Source organism: Monodelphis domestica, chromosome 6, assembly GCF_027887165.1.
Source record: "Monodelphis domestica isolate mMonDom1 chromosome 6, mMonDom1.pri, whole genome shotgun sequence".
In the NCBI taxonomy this organism is placed as follows: Eukaryota; Metazoa; Chordata; class Mammalia; order Didelphimorphia; family Didelphidae; genus Monodelphis; species Monodelphis domestica.
This window is the reverse complement of record NC_077232.1, coordinates 281,574,359-281,596,567: the sequence shown is the minus strand read 5'-3', so window position 1 is coordinate 281,596,567 and position 22,209 is coordinate 281,574,359. Positions and strand designations below refer to the sequence as shown.

Genomic DNA, 22,209 nt, shown 5'->3' with positions numbered 1-22,209 from the left:
ATCTTTGTCTTGTTCTTTTTTGAGTGTATCCATGAAATTTTCCATTAGAACTCTGTATATTATATGTGTTATTTGTAATACACTCCAAAAGAAAAAAGAGTGCCTTCCTTTAGTTGCTCTGTGGACCATAAGTATTTGCACCCTCACAAACCATTCCTTTTGCCAGCACTGTTGGTGCATATCAAATACATATCCATATGTATTCCATTCTTAAAAGAACCCAGGGTATATTTTCTAAAAGCACTTTACTTAAGTCAGGAAAAACAACCTTTTTAATTTTCACATTATTTAGGACTAAACGGTATGAGAGCAAGTTTAGAAAACAATTTTATTAGACAAATTATTTAGACAAATTATACACAGAAAGCTCTGCCACTTTTAACTGAGGCCTCCAAAAAGTGTTTTGTGTATTTGTATAATAGGCAACACATCAAAATAGGCCTATTTTAAATATTGTACATGGTTAACAATTTGTTTATAGCTAAAATCACTGTAACATTTGGTATGTCCCTACATAGCTTCTTGTAAAGATTTCTTTTTTTTAAATCAGATTTTTGAATGAGATCATGGATTTTACAAGGGAAAACAAGTTGTGCATGCACTTAGATTCTTGCTGCCCTGGAAACAAAATGATCTGTGCATGATAAGAAATCATTCTGCCTTACACAGTAGACAATATTTGAAGATTTAGTACAAAAACAGTGACAGTACAAGATGCTCCCCAGAACAGAATTACCATCAAAATAGAATATATCTGAAGAATATACTTTTAAATTTCTCCTAAAGCAATTCACATTGGCTGATTCCTATATCAATCCTAGCCATGGAATAAATTGGATTAAATTAAGCGTATGACTGCATTAAAAAAATTCAGGATAAGTTACTTACTTCCTACTTACCACATTTTAATTTAAGGATTACAAACTGAAAGCTCATTCTATATTTCTAACAAGGAAGAATGTGACTTTAAAAGGGTCGTGCCCAAAAGAGCACTAGTTTTTGCTGTTGTCTTTCTGTACACTTGGCACTAATGTAAAAATTACTTAGCTCCTCTAAATAGAACTAAATTCCAAAGGGATTAAAATGAGAGCCTTTTTTTAAGGATAATATATGACAGTAATTAAGGCCCTATCAATATTTTTCAAAGGCTCCCCCTCCTTCCTACTAACACAGTTATTGTATTGATTGGTCTACTGCTTTGGAAAAGAATTTATTAACCTTCAATGATCTATGTTTAAACTCTTAGAGAGCTATATTAGCTGTCATGGATATGGTTTAGCTAATAGCATTTTCCATTTATCTAATTAATTAAAAGCAAAATTATCAAGGTTAGCTTTATACACTTCTGAATAACAAATGCGAAACCTATTCAAATGAGTTACATCTAGGTACAAACTCTAAATTGCCCTGGATGTTCTAATAATAATTAAAAAAAGTATAAAATATGCTCAAGTTGGCAAACAATGCAAGTCAGAATCTCATGAAAGCAACCTGCCTTTTCTAAGTGAAAAGATCCACTGCACTATTTATCTTTCCTGTATACAACACAACTCTTTGAAACCTAAAGCTTTATTAAATGAATTGCGATAGCAATGGCCACCATGTTATATATATATATACACATTATATAGGTGCATATATATGTATATATGAGATACTAATTTATTTAACACGACAGGCTTCTGCCACATGATAAAGTTCACTGTACATAAGAAAAAACTTTTAATACTGTACAATCACATAAAGGTCATATGCACTGTTGCAGTGCAAGAGTAAATTTAACTGTAGTTTTTACTGGCATAGTGATGGCTTTTTGTAGTCCTACAAAACTGCATTCTCATGTTATGTGGCCTGAATGGTCTTTTTTACACTGCAGGGGTTGCCTTTGGTCCACAGTTAAAGGACACACAACAGCAGCGGAGCACTGGATGGATGCAGCAGAATAAATGGAAAAAGAATGAAATTATTGCAAGTTTATTTCTTTAGAAAAGAGAGACATTGTGGAGGCCTCCTTTTATGTCAAAGTAATCCTGCATATACTTTTAGTATATTCAGTGCACATTTCCTATACTTGAAGTACAGTATATGAAAAGCATACTAATAGAATACTAGTGTCCTATATCCTGGGGGAACAAGGTTACTAAAGGAAAAATGGAGGGAAGTGGGTAGGAAGAAATAAAGAGAGAGAAAGCGAGATGGTCAAGAGAAAGATCTAGAGCTGTTACTAATAATCCTGATTTTTTTTTTAAAAAAAAGTTACATCCATGTTAGTCCCACAATGTTACAATTGCTCCTTGCAAAGGGAGTCCTAAAAAGAAATAGTGAAGAAGCTTTGCCTGGCCGTCATATGGAGGTACCTCGGTCTGGGTCATTGCCAAGGTTGAGCCCAAGAGTAGGAGTCGGTTGATAGGGGATTGATGACATTGTTTTGATAGGACTCCTGAAAAAGCCCCCATTGGGTGCCCTGTGCCTGAAAGGCCCAGTTCGGTGGTCAGGCACATTGCCAAACGAGAAACCCGAAGCAGCCTTAGCGGACAGTGTGCGGCTAAGAGTCTGGATTTGCTCTGGGATAAAGGTAGTTGTGGTAATGTGAGTGTTCCTGAAATCGCTGATTTGTTCCAGTGCTTGTCGAGTTGGCAATGTGTCAATGTCCAGAGGAGTCAAATCAATTGATGAGGTGGAAAACTGTTTATGGGGACTGTCATCATCTGTGCACAAGCTATTGACGCGTCTGTGGAGGTGCTCCAGGTCAATTTCCTTGTCATCCTGGGGGTGGAAAGAAAAGAAAGAAGATAGAGCTTTCATGATCACTGGAGTCCACTTGAATGGGCCCAAAGAAAAGAGTTTGGGAAATGTGAAATGGAATTAACGGAATTTCAGTATTAGTTTGCAAGTGTAAAATGAATACCTGTAGCAAATTATTTCTCGGCAACTAATGACATTAAGATAAACTGCGTTTTTAATATTTTAGCACATTAACTGCAAAGAGCTGGGTGTAGCACATAGGTGATTGTTATACTATAACAGGGCCAGTCATAAGAAAATTGTGAAGTAGGTATAGTTGTCTTTGTTAATCCCCTTCCCTTTTCTGCATTCTTGTTCCAATTGAGGGACCCTCCTTCCTAGGTGCCTAGTGGCCTCATACTGTCCTGGTTCTTCCTGCCATAAATGAAAGTGAGAATAGAAATTAATTCACTAAGTCTGTACTTAAAATATCAACAATGTTCCAATACATTTAACTGAAAAACATATATTTTTATTACATTGTATTTTCTTTTTATATATTGTTTATGTTTTCAATTATAGAAAAATGCACAAAATAAAGTTATGTTGCTGGTTTGTAAGTGCTACTATTTTCTAAAATGTATACCAATAACTAGAATGGTAAATCCATCCTGAAAGTATTTGAGTTTTAAAGGAGAATGGCTAGAGATGCGAATGTTTAACCCCAAAACTAAATTTCTGATGGTTGAATTTATAGCACCTGTTTTGAGAAGATAATTTGGTGGCAAAAGAGCCACCATATAAGTACTTCTCAAGTCACACTGTGTAGGTGACAATTTATTCCATCTACTTATAGAATCATTCTTGCATATCAAGTTCTAAAACACTTCTGGCACTTGGTCTATTGAAAAGGAAATGAAACTTCCAATTAATAAGGTCAAAACCAGATTTTTAAACTTTTTGTTCACTAAATATGTACTTTGGAAGCTTAGTGGAGAAAATACATGAGGATAAAAAATTCTCCTTTTCATCAGCCTTCTTTCTAGCTCAGCCTTCTTTCTAGCGAGGCCCATGCAATAAAAACATATCAGAATATTTTTTTAAATAAAATATAATTGGAGAAATAGAGATTCTTCTTTGGAGGGATCTCTATTGGTTGCCATGTAACAGAGCTCAGTCAAAAATTTCCCTATTGTGCTGTCTGTCATGGGCTCTAAAGGGCAGCAATTTTGATGTACATTATTATTTTTCCTCTTCCTTCCTCATCTCAAGATTCAATAAAATACCATGTTAATGTAATATTATTACTAAGATTTTAGGATCCTGGGAAATGCAATTTTATGCTCCCTCTGTCTGTTGAAATGTAGTCAATCCATCAACAGATACAGCAATGCAAACATTTTCATATTACCTATAATAATTCAAAATACAATGGAATTTCTAGATTTTTTTTCAAGATGAAGTTATGATGCTGCATTTACATGTAATTTATTTTTTTCTCAATCCTTACCTTCTGTCTTAGAATTGATACTAAGTATCAGTTCCAAGGCATAAGAACAGTAAAGGCTAGGCAATTGGGATTAAGTGATGTACCCAGGCTCCCAGAGCTAAGAAGTGTCTGAGGCCAGCTTTGAACCTCCCATCTCTAGGCCTGGCTCTCTATCCGTTTAGTTGCCTCTTGTTAAACTATTTTTTAAATAATATTTTGTTAACTCAGAATCCACTAATTCAGTTGGGCTGACATATTTCTTAGTTTAAGAAAACCCTTTCTTCATTAATAGCGTGGCTAATTGTATAGACTAAGTTGTCTGGGGGAATATTAAAAACAATGGAGTTTCTTATTTCCCAGCATTAGAGAAAATTTTGTTCTGAGATCCCATGAAACCAGAATGGAACACTAAAATAACTATAACTATATATTTGCTTTATGAATCACAGATCATCTTCATCAATGCTTTTAAATCATCTAAATACTCATATAAAAAAGCCATAGTTTCTTGGTTTATTTCAAATGAATACAAGTAACAAATTTCTGTGAATATATTATACAAGTATATTTTATTAATTCTAATTAGCATTTATGTTAATACTATTTTAATATATCGCTAATTAAAATTTCTATTTACTATTAAAATCAAGAAAAATATTCAGGTATTTTCCTCTCTCATTTGGTTTCTTTCTGCTATTGTATATATGAAAACAGAATACTTAGAGAAAGCACGGAATTTTTTTTCTTTTAAAAAGTAGTACTATATACATCTTTATGGCCACTTGTCATTACTGAGAAAATGAATCTGGCTTTTACCATGGTCATTTATAACCATTTCAGGAAGCGGGATATGATTCGGATTAATTCCACAGTCAGTATAAAGTTCGCCAGAGGAACTAAGAAAAAGCAAATGTTCATTTTCTGTAGGTCTGTGTCTAAAAAAGGGGGTGTAGAGGGTGATAGTAATTACCAATGATGTATTTCCCCTTTTCTACCTTTGTGCTGAAAAAAGTATGTGAATTATGTTTCTTGACCATAGCACTAGTGAGGAGGAGAGAGGTGTTATTTTTTAGGCTTGCGAGATTTGTCATCGCACATTGAATTCACATAAATAGAGACACACACCCATCACTGGGTAAGAGCCTCCATGAATTGCCAGATTAAAGGCTACACTGAGCTGGGGAGAAGTTCAAGGTTCACTTACAGTAAATGGGATGGATCTTCAGTATTTAGAATACTATAGTATGTTTTTCATTTTCTTTGCTCTAAAGCAGAAAGTTGTATTTTGGGTGCCAATTTTACTTTTGTCAGTTTAATTCAGAGTCTTCTAAGCAAGAAGACGTTATTGCTCAATAGTTGCCCAACTACCAACTCTTCTCCAATGTGCCTGTCTTCAAGATTCTCCTTTCTGCAAATCTTAGACAATGCCACGAAGGTGAAAGCCTTGTTCTACATGAAGCTCCCAAGCCAATACCTCTTTTGATGGGACCCGAGAGCCTTTCCTCTTGCTCCACCAGGTTTCCAGCATTGCTATGAAGCAGGACAGAACAATCCCTGCTGCCAGAATGCAGAAGACACCGGCAAAGCTCTTTATATCCAGGGCGCTGCCTTTCTGTTTAGTGTCCACAGAAGAGTACAGGTCACATTGGCCATTCTTTGGCCACCACTTATGCTTCAGAATATCCATGTCTCCATTCTGTTGAAGTTCTAGGATTCTTGGGGGTCGTGGGGAAAGAGCAAAAGAAAAAAAGACAAGAGTTAGGATATATAGGCACAGAAAAACCCTTCTATTGCATAGTCCTCCTCAAGTATTGTGTCTGTCAAAAGGAAAACAAGTTGCAGAGAGAATGCTGGGTAATGAGAAACTCCATTGTTGCAATTCAACAGATAGAGTTTATACCACAAGGTGTTTTTTTCTGGGAATTTGTGTGTGCTAGCAGGCATGTACTCTATAATTTATAATATTTCCCCTGGGGTAACTACAATGTGTTTTTACAATTACATTTCCTAGGCAGTATTTTTTGTGTGGTTTCATGCTGCTACACTATTCTATGGTCTTTGAAACAAAATGATGCTCCAGATCCTAATGCTTTTATAAGGAACATTTTGCTGCTTACAGCAAGATGCTGGCACGCCATCATGCAGCATATGGTACATACAAAGAAATTCAATTAAAAAGGCTTCTATTATTTAACACGATGTGGGAGAAAGCCCTGGGACAATTTTGAAGTTGATAAAATACATCGTTTCTGGTTTTGCACACAATTGGTTTGCTTTTCTTTTTAATGCCAAAGGGGGAAATACATCTTACCTTGAAGAACAAGAAGCAAAGTTATTGAGAAGCTTTTGGGTTAGGTTCATAAATTAAAATAAGAAACACTTCTCTTTTTATCATCAGCTGGCAACTGTCTGCAACAGTAGCTTTTGGTAGATTAAACTCCTAATTTAACGTAGTAGTAACTTAGAAGAGAGATAACTTTAGACTAATAGTGCTAGCCTGATTTTTAAAAAACCTTTACCTTCTGTCTTAGAATCAATACTGTGGATTGGTCCCAAGGCAGAAGGGCAGTGAGGGCTAGGTGATGGGGGCTCAATGACTTGCCCAGGTCACACAGGTATCTATCTGAGGCCACATTTGAACCCAGGACCTCCTATCTCTAGACCTGGTTCTCAATCCACCATGCCACTTAGCTGCCCACCCCCCAGCTTGATTTTTAAAAAAGTAGAAATAAACCTACCTGAAAGGAGCAAATAACTCACTTTTTGGAGGTCTTTTTAGCAATTTCACCAAGCTGACTCTATATTTACATATGCATTATCTGTATGCATGCATGTAAATATACATATATACACTATATATGTATGTACTAAATTTATGCATATAATATATACATACATAATTAAAATATTTTGACATGTATTCCATAGTTACACATCTATAAATATATTTAGTCATGATCTTTATGCATCTAAGTAACACCAACTTTTGGCAAGAGTTTTCTTATGTTTTCAAATACCAGTTGGTTTTGAAGAACAATTAAAATAAAACCCAAAGTGAAAACAAGAGACCCCCCCCCCCCCATAAGACCCAAGGAATTCTACAAAAGTGCCTAAAAGCCTTGACTGGTATCCTCTTACTTCCATCCAGAATAATAATAAGAAGGAAGGGAGTGGGAAGGATGAAGTGGTCAGGAGGGCTTCATAGCAATGCTGGAAACCTGGTGGAACAAGAGGAAAGGCTCTCGGGTCCCATCAAGTACGCAGGGCAATGACATCAGAAATGCCCCGTGATTCATTGCCTTGTACACTCTCCTTACCACTTCAGATGGGAGATTCTCTGTGACTCAAGTCTAAGAGCTGCACTCATCTCCCCGGCCCCCAGCCCCAAATGTGGCCAAAGCCTTACTGAATTGCGATGGTCTCGCATATAGTTTACTCATTCTTCAAGTCCTACTTTCTGAATTGGGACTTTGGGCTAAGATCAGTCCCCACACTCTTCTGGGGGGCCATATCTAGCTTGGTTTGGTTTCATTGATTACTTCAGTTACTGATGCTCTATGGGGATTTCTAGGGATGGCTCTGGCCTGGCCATGCAAGCTTTTCTGTATTCAAAGAGAATCTCTATAGTGAAGACTGATCACTTGGTCAGTTGTCAGTCATGAAAGCCTTTTCCTTGGGAGGGCCTAGGAAAGCTTATGAGGCCTTATGAATAGAATTAGAAAGTTCCCAGGATATCTACTATGAGATATATGAGGAGTAGAGCTGGAATTTAATGGAGGATGTTAGAACTGGAACAGATGCAAGTGACAGACCATTGTTAGGTTCAGGTTAGTCCCTTTCCTTCCATATTCTGGCCATTTTCCCCATTCTGTTGCTTCTAATGCTCTATTCTCTACTTTAGAGGTATAGAGACCAAGCCCAGGAGGAACTTAGCCACTCTGCTCTGAACTCCTGGACATCCCGTGTCCTTATTTAAGCAAAGCAGTAGATGGAGCTTCTTCCTGGAGTCAGGAAGTCCTGAGTTCAAATTCAGCTTCAGATACTAGTATTACCCGGGACAATTGTCCTCTTTGTACCTCAGTTCCTCGACTGTAAAATGAGAATCATAGACCCTACTTTGAAGGATTATTGTAAGGATAAAATGAGATAATATTTATAAAAGATAAAGTTTATGTTAAGCTTATTCTCTTATTTTTCTGCCCTCTAGCCATTTTTTCCATTGCCACCATACCTTTCCATCCACTTTTAACCTTTTGCTTTAAATTGCTATAAATCAGTACTACCTTTGTCTCTGGAAAGGTTGTACTAGGGGGCTGCCTTAATATTATACTCAACATCCTGTGACATCTAGAACAAAATACCCCTTCCCTGACTACTTATATGCATAGTTCTATTTCCTCATTAGAATACACATTCCTTGACGGAAGTTCTGTATTTGTATCCAGAGTGCTTATTAAATGCTTTTTTTCATTCATTCATTCATTCATTCATTCATTCATTCATTCATTCATTCATGACACTCTCCTCTCCCCTCATCAGCATAACCTCTCTACATAACTTCCATTATCTTCATCATGCCTTATCCAGGATAAACTCATAAATTTCTCACCAAGGTGACTGATTCAGCTTGGCCATTCACACTTCCTTAGTACCCTCAGTTACTTCTGCCTCTCTGATTAGAGGGCAGAGCAAAAAACTCCTCAAAAAACCTCCCTTTAGAGCTGGCTCGGAATTTTAGTCATCTCTTCTTTTGCCTCAGCTGCTCCACTTACATGGACTTCGCCACCATCTTCATCATGCTTCTGCTCTGGAATGGTCTCTGGAGCCCCCTCCCCTCACTTTTCAGCATTCTTTTCTATATTGTTTTCCTCTTTTACAGTAATGTCCTTGAGGGCAAGGACCATCTATTCCTTATTTATATTCTTAGAGCTTAGCACAGTGCCTGGCACAGAGCTCACTTTTTTTTTTTAATTTTTTATTAAAACCCTTACCTTCCGTCTTGGAGTCTATACTGTGTATTGGCTCCAAGGCAGAAAGAGTGGTAAGGGCTAGGCAATGGGGGTGGTGGTGGTGGTGGTGGTCAAGTGACTTGCCCAGGGTCACACAGCTGGGAAGTGTCTGAGGCTAGATTTGAACCTAGGACCTCCCATCTCTAGGCCTGGTTCTCAATCCACTGAGCTACCCAGGTGCCCCCCAGAGCTCACTTTTAATGTGTTTATTGCATTGCATCTTACATATCCTTCCTCTTTGAAATAAAAGCTCCTAGTCTAAAAAGATTTATAGAAATTGAGTGACTTTTGCAAGTCACACAGCTACTTTGTAGGTAAGTAATAGAGTTGGGACTCAAATCCAGGACTTGCCAATTATAAGTCCAGTGGTATTTCTGGTAGTCCTCTACATCTTCTCCTGGGAGACAAGAAAGACCCTGTCTTTCCCTCCAGGTCCACCATTTTATAACAGGTCTTTAACCCAAAGGAAAAAATTAATGGTGGGCATTTTAGATAGCATATAGCTCTTTCTATATAGATATATCTCATTTGTCAGACAGTGGGTAGATTGCACCAACTGAGGCATATGTCCTAGCTCAGTTCAAGGAGAAACTAAAGTATCTTCTACAGCTTCTCCTTTCTTGTGTCTTTGTTAGTCCTTTCATGATCCCTGGTGCACTCCTACCATTATATTTTTACCTGTTCTCAAGAAGAACATGAAGTTTCCATTGTTTTTAAGACATGATTATCTTACCCCTTTTGGGGTCATGATGATCCTGACCTCTGTACATGTGTGGGAGATTCTGATACTTGAATTATGGGTGCTTGACTAGGAAATGCTAGTTTGATTAGTGGTCTCTCCCCTTACCTTTTATGTTGTGGGTTTCTAGAAAAATTTTCTGCTTATTTAAATGGGGAAGTAGAATCCTTTAAGCAAAAGGAGACAAATAGGATTTGGAAATTTTAGCTCACGAAGCTAAATGTATTTTTTTGGCTAAAGACATTTTCCTTGAGATCTTGAAACCACATCAGATAGCATACTCTTTACACTTATATTCTGTAAATATGCTCTATGTTCTGTAAAGCTCATGAGGGATGCAGCATCAGGAGGGGTTTCTACTTTGATTCACTGAGAAGATTTTGACTGTAGGACTCTCCAAAACACAAATAGCTAGACATAACAACCTGGGTCCACTTTGTGCAGGGAATGGAAATTTAGGACTACTGACAGCATTTGACTTTTAGAACCTAGGAAAAAAATAGAATTCAGGCCCTAGTTTGTAACACTAACTAGATAAATGGCTAATTCCAGGGCTGATTCTCCAACTTCTATCTTCTACCCTTTCAATCCAGGTAGACTTGTGGAGTTTCTGTCTTTTCCTGCAGTGTCCTGGGGTTTTGTCTTTCATGTGGCCTTTTGTCTAAGGATTTGTTGCCAAACATCTCAACTGAATTTATCTTAACAAGGTAATTCATGTTTTGCTTTAAAGTTTGCCTTGGCTTTGCCAAAATTCCTAAGCAACGGAAGGGTTTGGGATGTGTGTGGTTGGGAGCAGGGTGAGAGTTGGGGATAAAGTTTCTTTAGAAGGACTCAGTGAGGAAAGAACACTAGGAGGTTCTATTTTCCATGTGCTCTCATTTGATCACCATGGACTTTGTTTTCCATGTCTATAAAAGAAGGGGTTTGGCTTTGATGGCCTCCTGGCTTCTGAGGTCCCTTGCAGTTTAAGATCTGTGAAAGTATTATTCCTCAATTTTGTACCTCCATCCTTCCGGGCTGGATACTTCACAGGAAAACCTCGAATTATAAACTCCCTTTTCTAGGGGTCAAGTTTGTCTTAAAGAGCAGTTAAGTTCCAGTGTGGGAATTGTATGCCCGTGCTACATTTCTCTCACTTCTTGGACCAAGGCAGAATAAAATGGAGAAGCTTCGAACTGGTAAAGGAATATAATGACATGCCATATAAATGCCACGAACAAGGAAATTCTTCGTGTATTCACAGAGAGGTTTGTGACTAAGCAGAACCCTTTCTCTAATTCTGATGCTTCCAGAAGGCCCAGTAGGTCAAGATTCAGGAAAGTGACAAGCTTTCCGTGTTGGTGAGTTTGAGTCTGTCATCAAATAAGAGACCACCAGATGGCAGTGTTTCCTAGCAGAAGAGAGGACCTTGCAAGGAAATGCTTTCACAATTGTCCTTTCAGTGTCACAGTAAGTAAGCGGTTTAATCAGTAGAGTCGAATATTTCACTTTATTTTTTATGTTCTAACTGGCTGATCAAACTGTTTCCTTGAAAGTAAGACGTATCCAAGGCCTAGACGCCCGCTCTCTTTCTTTGAAGAAGACAGGAAGGACTTTACTTAATGATGAACGGTAACGTTCTCTGGCTGTGGCAGGGAAAGGATGCTCTGCTTGACAAGGAGCACGTGATCGGTTTCAGAGCTGAGATGCTGCTGCTGCCATTTCTCCTACATGTGTATGTGTGACTTAAAACAGCCTTACTTTTACTGATATTTTGTTTTCATCATAATTGGTGTCATTAAAAACGGTATTTCAGAGTCCATCCCACTTTCCCCTAACTGGAGGGTAGCGAAAAATAAAAAGAAAGAAAAAAGAAACAGTTCAGCAAAATTAACCAGCACATTGACCAAATCTTATGGTGTATTTACCACCTATATAGTCTTCTTCTGTAAAGAAGGAAGGCCAGTACATTTTTATCAATTTGAAGTTTCTCCTTTCTTCCATAAGTGTTAGATCTCTTCATTAAAGGAGTGGATCTGGCGAGTTCTTATAATTAATTTGAATAAATGATAAGGCATAGTAAAATGGAAAGAATATTGGTTTCCTCTGCTACTTGAAAATTCTTGGGCAGGTCACTGTACAAATTGCTTACCCCATCCTGGCCTTAGTTCTATTATCTATAAAACACAGGTCTTGGACTTTTCCTTTTACATGAAATTTTTCCCAGTAACCCCTGCTAGGAATGCTTCTCCCCTCTGTTATTACTTTGCATATATTTTATATGTCCTTATATATGTTCCATGTTGTTTCTCATTATAGAATATAAACCATTTGAGGGCAGAATTATTTTATTTTTGTCTTTGTATTCCCAGGCCTAGCATATTGCCTCATATATAGCAGGTGAATCAAATAGAATTATACTTTTTTCTTATTTTAAAAGTTCTTAGATAAGCATATTTATTATGATTTATTACATACTTATAACACATAAGCATTATTATATTATATTAATATTATATTATTGTTATTTCATATATTATATTATGCAATATATAAGATAAAGATAAATATTGACTCAAAAAACCCCAAATTATATAGAATTTGTCTCCAAATGAAAAAAAAAACCAAAAATATCTGTCAATGAGAATTTGTTATATCTTTTTAAAAAACTAAATCAATTGGACAGTTTATAAAGGCTTCTTTTTTTTTTACCTTTTACTCACTTAAAATATAGTGAATGTTTAAATCTTTGGTTGACAGAGCCAAAGAAATAAAGCCATTTACTTTCTGATTGGACCATTTGCTAGGGAGGAGAAATTAAGTAGAAAAAATTAAAATTTTAAAAATTCTAATCCTTTCACAAGTTCATCAATCACTTCCTACATTCATGAATGTTTTGAAAACAAGCAGTTTAATAAGCAATCATTTCTACATGGCCTAAAAGCAAAACAGCTTGAATTGTGCGTAAGATGAGATGCCTAGGCTATAAAAGAATAGAGAAAGAATCAACATTCTATCACTACTGGTTAGCATGTGTTATGTTTTCTTTTTCATATTTGTATAATTGAAAATCTGTTACCCTAAAAAAGAACTACATTTTCCAGAAGCCCACTGACTTCCTATCATTGCATACTTCCTGTAGATAGAGGATATTAGCGAGTGGGTGATCCTCTTGGGGCTCTTTCTTGGGCTTGCAGCCAGCATTGTGGAAGTGGTAAGCTAAATGTGTGAATTTTAAATGGGTTAATCAGCCATGGGCATGTAGTGTTTATTTTGTATCCTCTTTATTCCTTGACTTCTAATGATCATTAATAAATCTCCCATCACATGCATTGGACATAATAGTCCATAGACAAATGGATACTGTTTGGGGGAACACATTGAATTCCTGAATTTTTTATTTTATTATTGCTTTTCTTTTATTTTAATTAGAATATTTTTTCCCCTCTTCTCATTTCTTGTGCTTACAGTACATACAATCAATATTGATTTTTTATTCTGCAGTTATGTAAGTTGAAATATATATATATATTTGCTGCATACGCAAACACTTTAGACTATGGAAACCTTCCAGTTATTGATAAATGTTATGGAACTGTGATTAATGGTTGTGTCTGATTCCAGGAGAAGGGAATAAAAGAGCCATTATACAGTGCCAAGAAGCACAAGGTCAAAAAGGACCAAACCAGTCCAGGTAGGATTGATGAACTTCTAAGCCAATACAAAAGGACTTGAACCTAGTGTGAGACTCAAGATTGCAATGCTTGACATATATTAAGATGTAGGATACCTTGTACCACACTCTTTGTGAAATACTCACAGACAAATACTGAAGTTTGGCTATCATTCTGGCTCCCTCTATCCCTGAGAATGAATGTAAAATCAGACCAGGGAATGACACTTCCCTATCACACAAAAATCTAGTCCTTTTTTCTATCTTATAGTATGGCAAATGGATAAGTGAAACATCACTGTTTTGTCCTTCAGACTTGTGGGATAGAAACTACTTTAATTGGGCCCTGATTCAAGGACCTGTTATGAATTTATTTTTCTTTTACTCAGAATTTTTACATATAAGACCTTGATAATCTATATTTTATCCAGAAGTTACCTTTTCTCTTTTATTTGGATCTTTTGGATATTTTTGATTTCTCTTGCTAAATTCATATACCTCATAACTCAGTCATGCCTAAGTGATCCCTGTGTTTTTTCAGTACTCTATTCAGGGGAGAATGCATAATTATTATAAAATGCAAAGTTTACATTCTTTTTGAAATTAATTTTAGGATAAGAAACATGCTACCTCTCCGAACCCAGAAAGTGAACTGTTTGGAGAAGGCACCATGAAGATGCCTCCACAGACCACATGCTGCACCAGATCCAGAGTGAACTTTAGTATTTGGTGATTTGAACTGTGTGTGGTTGAATTCACTTGTTTTGTATGTATACTCTTATGCCAAAGGGGACTGCCCCCTAACTGGCTTTTTTTCAATGTACCTAGCAATCATTGGTTTTGTTCTCTTTTCCTTTTACCCCCAAATTTTGGTAATTTCAAAGTTGGTTATGCTTAAAAGATCCATTGGAGAGACTAGTCTTCCACAGATCTCGGAGGGGGGGGGGACATGTATAATTGAAAATCTGTTACCCTAAAAAAGAACTACGTTTCCCAGAAGCCCACTGACTTCCTGTCATTATGTACTTCCTGTAGACAGAGGATATTAGCGAGTGGGTAGTCCTCTTGGGGCTCTTTCTTGGGCTTGCAGCCAGCATGGTGGAGGTGGTAAGCTAAATATGGGAATTTTATATGGGCTAATCAGCCATGGGCATGTGGTCTTTATTTTGTATCCTCTTTATTCCTTGATTTCTAATGATCATTAATAAATCTCTTAAAGTATAATATTTTATATTTGAGATTTAATTTTAATTTTTACATATTCTTAAACTGAGAAATGACCTATGGTAGTGAAGCAATTTCTGAACTTGAAGTAGGAGAGTCTGAGTCCAAATCCCAAATCCCTATCTTTGTGACTTGTAACCAATTATTTAATATCTTTGAGACTCATTTTCCTCATTTGTATAATGAGAAGGTTGGAAAAGATTCAGTTCCATCAACTGGTTTTTATGTTTTGCTATATGTCAGGGACACCAAAAAATGCAAAAACCATTCCCAAGGAGTTCATAGTCTAATGGGGAAGAGAAAATATACAAATCAATGTAGATACAGACAGGAAAAACTAGGGGCAATCTCAGAGGAATGGCACTAAGATTGAGGAGGACTGAAAGGTTCCTTATAGTGGGTGGGGCTTTAGAAAAATACTTGAAGGAAGTTGGAGGAGCTGGAAGGCAGACAAGAGGAGGGAGAGCATTCCAGGAGAGCATTCCAGGCATAGGCTACCCAGTGAAAATAATGAGAGTAGGAAGATGGATATTCAAGGTTTGATAAGGTGGGGAGTGAGGTGTAAAATGACTGGAAAGGTAGGTAATAAAGAGAGAGTTTATTTTTGATACTGGATGTGATAGGGAGTTATTGGAATTCAACAAATGGAGGGCAGTGATATAATCAAACTTGCAAGATCAATTTGACAATTGAATGGAACATGCATTGGAGTGGAGAATGACTTGAGTAGGCTCCAGTAGGCTATTACAATAGTTCAGGTATGAGATGATGAGCTGAATCAGGGTGGGTGCAGTGTTAGAAGGGAGAGGAAAGTGTATATCAGAGATTTTACAAAGGGAGAAATGACATAATTTGACCACTGATTGCATATGGTAGGGAAAGCGGGAGAGAGTCAGAATTTGAGTATGACCAGGTTGCCAGTCTGAGCCTGAAATACCCATGACAAGGTAGAAAGGATGAAGTTAGGAAGTTAGAAAGAATGTCAGCTGGGGATAGAGGAGGAAGGTAAACATCTGTTGTAAGCCAGACACTGTGCTAAGTTGTGGGGACGTAAAGGGAAGGGGAAAAGTGTTTTTAAAGTAACTTTGATGGACCAGACATTATACTTTCAGCTTTATAAATGTCATCTCACTTGATCTTCATGGCAACTCTATGAGGTAGGAGCTATTTAATAGCAATAATCCCATTTTATAGATAAAGAAACTGAGGCACAGAGCAGTTAAGTGACTTTGGCAGTGTTTTAATCCTATATAGTTGGAAATTCTTGAACCTCTAAAACTACATTACCCAAAATTCCTTTCTGTATTACCTAGAAACTCTTTCCCTTTCCCTGTGTCCTCACATTTAAGTGATTGTATTTAACTTTGCTGGGACTCCTACCTCACTCTCTTCTCTTGAGACCCCAGCTGAGTTAGGTATAAATTTTATTTTAGTTATTATTAATAAAACTTTAAAAATATAATACTTAGTTACTGGATATTAATTTTAATCTTTAGAATCCATATGCTATCATCTACATATGAGTAAATGATAAATCATTTCACTTTTCTGGGCCACTTTCCTCATCTTCAAAATGAGGAGGATGCACTGGTTGACTTTTAAGGTCCTTTAGAGCTCTGTGATTTTGTGACTGCTCAAAATAAATCACTACATGCCATTGGTGACTTAATTTTCTGACATTAAAATATGAATGCTTCTAAAAGTAGTATTTTAAAAACATCCCTTGTTGTCTGTGTCCCCACTCCTCATGTGCTTCGGTACTAGATATTTTGCATTGCCCTCCTGAAAGGGTGTTGTTTTGAGTAGAGATAATTTAACTTCAACCTTTAGGTTATTTAGGTCACTTTAAACCATACCTATTAATCAGAATCCTTTTTTATATTATATGTGTATATATATATATATACATATAAAACCCTTTTATATTTGTATATATATTTAAAAATAAAACATTTAAATTATTTAGTTATGCACTAACTTTTCCACAGGAAATAATGGAGAAGAAAATAAAACATATCCATTATTCTTAATTTTTAGAGTGTCTCCTAACATTCTCAGGAGGTATTCCCATATCTTATAAACCCAGCTAATGGAAATTTACTTGATATTTTTATGTCTTGAAAAAGGTCAATAACTGTACCATATAAATATAACAGATACTTTCTGAATATGAATCAAAGTAAAATCCAATTAATCTACTAGTGCCCTTCATTTAAATTTCTACCCTCCATATCCAATCTGTTGCTAAGGCTTTTCAATTTCACCTTTGGCAGCATCTCTGAAATATGCCCTCTTCTCTCCATTGATCCTGCCACTACTCTGGTACAGGCCCTCATTGCCTCAAACCTGGACTATTGCAATAGCCTATTGGTGGTGGGTTTACCTTTGCCAAGTCTGTTTCCTACTTTAGTCCATCCATTTAGTGACCAAAGTGATTTTCCTAAATTATTTGTCACCATGTCACCTCTCTACTTAACTAAATTTCAATGACACCCTATTGCCTCCAAGATCAAAAACAAAATTCTCTGTCTTGAAATCAAAGCCCTTTATAACCTACCCCCTGATCTTTCAATCAGTTGTCTTACATTTTTGTACACCCTTTCTCTTTGATGATAGTGTTCCTGGCAACCTTACTGTTCCATGAACAAGATACTCCATCTCTCAACTTAGGGAATTTCAAATGAAATCTCATTTTCAACAGGAAGTGTTTCTCAACCCCTCTTAATATTAGGACTGTTGTTCTCTTTTCTTTGTCCTATTTATCCTTTATATAGCCTACTTGCTCATGGGTTTTCTGTTGTCTTCCTCCCATTAGATTTTGTGTTTCCTGAGGGCAGGGACTATTTTTTCTATTCCCACTTTTTTGGTATCTCTTGCACAGGACCTGACATATAGTAGGTGCTTAATAAATGTTTAATAATTGACTACTTAAGCTAATTGGCTTAATTGATTAAAGCATTAAAAGTTATAGGTTTGATTTCCTGTACAGAGAAAAACTCCCTAACCCAGACTGCTGCTCTAGTGCACATGTTACAAAGATGTCAAGGGCTTCTAGAAGGTTTTAATGATGGCAAGTACATTATCCCAAGTGATCTATGGTCATCTTCATTATTATGACTTTAATTAAGTACTTATGGACAGGCTTTACACTCTGGAAGGGATTTTAGAAACCATCATGTTCAATGCCTTCAACTTCACATATGAGGGCATGGAGGCTTGGTGAGATTAAGATGATTGCTCAGGGTCCCATAGCTCATAATAATCTGAGGAAAGATGTGAATGCAAGTTTTCCTGGGTCTCAGTCCAGTGCTCCTATGGAATATACCAAAAGTGTCAAATTCAAATAGAAATAGAGCCCCTAAACTATATGTGAGCCATATAGTGACTGACCACAAATTAACATTTGTATTCAATTTTTATTTATTTTTTAAATATTTCCCAATTACATTTTAATTTGTTTTTGGCTATACTATGGAGTTGCATTCATCCATTCTGGAGAGTAATTTGGAATTCTGCCCAAAAGGCTATAAAAGAATGCACAACTTTTGATCCAGCAATATCACTATATATATATATATATCCCAAAGAGATAAAAAAATGGGAAAGGACTTGTTTGTACAAAAATATTAGCTGCTTTTTTTGTGGTGGCAAAGAATTGGAAACTAAAGGGATGTTCCTCAGTGGAGGAATGGATGAACAAAATGTGGTATATGATGATGATCAAATACTATTGTGCTATATAGGGAATGAAGAACAAGGTGGTTTTGGAAAGAACTGGAAAGACCAATGTGATCTAATGCAGAGTCAAATGAGCAGAACCAGGAGAACATTATGCACAGTAACTAAAATATTGTGTAATGATCAAAATCCAAAAAAAAGTATTAAATGCAGATGATAACGTATGATTTACCCCTTTATTATTTAGGTATATGACTTAGTTTGTTGGTTTTATAAGATTATTCAACTTTAAAAATGAATAATATGGAAATATGTTTTGCTTGATAATACCTGTATAACTCAGACTGAAAAGCTCTGGGAGGGGGAGGGAAATAGAGAAGGAGATAACATGAATCATATAACTTTGGAAAACTTATATGAAAATTTATTATTAAAATAAAATAAAGAAAAAAGTATACTATGTAGTTGCAGCTAGCCTAAAGTGTGTTTGGCTTCTCTTCCCTACACTATATTTCCTCATTCATATATTTCCAGTATTTGTATAGGCCAGCAATGGCAAACCTTTTAGAGACCAATTTTCCAAACTGCACCCTCACCCTCCATGTGAGCCGCCCTCTTACTCCAGATGGGGGGGGGGGAAGCTCTCCCATTGGGCTGCTGGGAAGAGGGGTGGGCCATGTGAGAAATGTCCTCAGGTGCAGTGGAGAGTGGATGGGGAGCAGCCCCCTCTGGCACACATGCCATAGGCTCACCGATATGGGGCTAGCCCAGCAAATGACAAGTCAACTCTTCACATATTTGAAAATAAATAAATAAGAAAAGAAGATAAAAGAAAAGAAGTAAACTGGATTCCCTTTTACAAAACCCAAGTCTTTGTTTTTTTTTTCTGCTCCCCTTTCACCGGATAGGACCTAGTTTGCCAAGATGCTATTTAAAAATGTGAAACTCAGAGGACAACTGAGTGTCTCAGTTGATTGAGAGCCAGTCCCAGAAGTAGAAAGTGATGGGTTCAAATGTGATCTCAAACATTGTCTATCTTGTGACTCTGGGGAAGTCATTTAAGTCCCGTTGGTCAGCCCTTACTGCTCTTCTGCCTTGGAACAAATAAATACACAGGTTCTAGGCTGGAAGATAAGGGTTTAAAAAAAGGTGAAACCCAGGACTGAATATGTTATTATTTCATCTTTCTTGCTAAACACACTCCACTAAGGTGGATGCAGTTTGAAAGCAAGTAAATCATTTGGGTAGTGTTCCACTAGTTAATTTCCCTTGATCTATTGATGGCTGCAAATCCTACCATCCCCTCCCTCCAACACATCTTTGTCATAAGAACTGTTTTCTAGCTTCATTTTCTCTTGCCTGGCCTTGTAAAGTTTATTTCTCTAAGCTCATCACTTATTATTTCTTACTATGTCATCTATTTTCCTTGGTTTTGGCACAGAGTAAGATAGTGACATTTATCTAAAATACCAAATTTCCAAATGAACTTTAATATCCCTGAAAAAGTGTGTAGAATAAGAGGAGAGCTTATGTCTCCCTTCTTTTTAAGCTGTATTTTGTAAATCCAAAGTCTTCTAAGTCCCTTTCCTCTTGAGTAACTAAATCTCTATTGTATACACTTCTGAATACTTTGGTATCAGCAAGACATTCAGACCTCCCCAGAGAACCATATGAATATCACATGAGTTCATTAATTTCTGTGCTATTACAGTAAACAGAAAATGAATTCATTACTTAGGGGACATTATAGATGTTATCAAAACAATGATGTGTGTTCAAAACAGGGAAATAGTATTCCAAAAAATATTACTCACTGTAAATTAACATTGCATGAAACTTCCCATTTTTATTACAGTGGTTTTAATAGTTGTCCAGGTGAACTAGATCTAGAATTTAATATCCATAAAGGCATAATCTCAATAAAATAACCTATCTTAAACTTCAAGCCCATATCATGTCTATCGGACATTTCAAATCAGATATCCTATGATGTTGTTCAGGTGTTTTTTAGTCATCTGACTCTTTGTGATGCCATGTGGAGTTTTCTTGGCAAAGATACTAGAATGGTTTGCCATTTTCTTCTCCAACTCATTTTCCAGATGAGGAACCTGAGGGAAACAGGGTGAAGTGAGTTGCTCAGGGTCACACAACTAAGAAGTATCTGAGGCTAGATTGGAACTCAGGAAGATAACTCTTCCTTGCTCCAGGCACTCTATCCACTGCTCCAACTAGCTGCTTAGACATACTATAGATATCTCAAACTCAATTTGTCCAATACAGAATTATGATTACTTTTCCAATGCACCCCTCTTTGAAACTTCCCTATTTTTGCTAGATGTAGTCCTTCCAGATTCATAATCTCCCACCAACCACGTCCAATCTTAGTGTTTCTATTTCATAGCATTGTTTATATCCACCCTCCTAAGCACTGCTCAAATTGCTACCAACCTGATTGAAGCCCTCATCACCTTCTTGATGAGTGTCTTTGCCTCAAGTCTTTCCCTAAAGCTGTTAAAGTGATTTTCCTGAAGAGCAGACCTGATCCTTATTTAATAATAATCTACAGCAGTTTCTTAATGCCTCTAGAATAAAATATACATTTTTCTATTTACATTTTAATCCTTTTCATAACCTGCTATTCCAACTTTATTATGTTATTTCTGTTCTTGCACTGAATGGTTCAGCCAAATTGGCTTTCTTGCTTTTTTTTACATTCTTTGCTCCTTTCTCTGTGATTTTGCAGTGCTTTTGCCTGTGCTTTCTATGCATTCTTGCCTCTTCATGGCTGAATTCTTTATTTCCTTCAAGACTCAAGGCTTAATTTCCATAGGAATCAGTTTCTGATTCCTCTTCATAAACTACCTTGTATTTGTTTTGTATTAATTCTGTTTTTCTTCACATATGGATTTGTTGAGGTCTCTCCTCCTTCTGATTGAGCTCTGTGAGGGCAGGGACTTGTTCATTTTTGTCTTTTTATCTCCAGTACCTAATACTGTAGGGCAGCTAGGTGGCACAGTGGATTGAGAGAATTTGGAGTCCAGAGTCTAGAAGGCTCATCTTCCCAACTTCCAACCTGGCCTCACTCACTTAGTAGCTGTGTGACCTTGGGCAAGCCACTTAATCCTATTTGCCTCAGTTTCTTCATCTATAAAATGAGCTGGAGAAGGAAATGGTAAACCACTCCAGTATCTTTCTTGAGAAAATCCCAAATGGGGACATCAAGAGTCAGTTAAAACCAACACAACTCAACAATAACTATAAAGTCTAATGTTGTGCCTAGCACATAGGGGGCAATGGCTCTTTGAATGGTCTTTATTACAAAATATGAATTATCTTTCTTGGTTTTTTTATTTGAACATTTAAATTTGGAATATTTTTCCATGGTTACATGATTCATGTTCTTTCCCTCTAATCCTTCACCCCACTCCTGTAGCCAATGAGCAATTCCCTTGTATGAATTATCTATCTTTCAAACAATTTCATGTATATAGGTTCTTAGATAATAGCTAATATTTATATGGTGCTTTAAGGTTTTCAAGGCATTTGTAATATTTATTCATGAAGATGGGAGGATTTGGGAAAACTCATTTCTAGTTTCCTTTCCACACACTCTACATGCTATCTTACCTGACCCTCACAATAGCCCCAGGTGCTATTTTTAATCCCATTTTACCAATGAGGAAACTGAGGCTGA

General features: G+C 36.6%; 1 protein-coding gene across 1 annotated transcript in view; it reads right to left on the bottom strand.

Moving 5' to 3' along the window:
• Positions 1-304: 304 nt before the first annotated feature.
• The window catches only part of GRID2 (glutamate ionotropic receptor delta type subunit 2), a 1,955,631-nt gene continuing 1,933,726 nt past the window's right edge, over positions 305-22,209 (bottom strand). Inside the window, exons 15-16 of the mRNA XM_007495736.3 lie at positions 5,688-5,928; positions 305-2,766 (exon numbers count right to left, since the gene is read on the bottom strand). Coding sequence (XP_007495798.1) covers positions 2,344-2,766; positions 5,688-5,928 — 664 coding nt within the window. The 3' untranslated portion in view covers positions 305-2,343. The remainder of the gene's footprint in view (positions 2,767-5,687; positions 5,929-22,209) is intronic.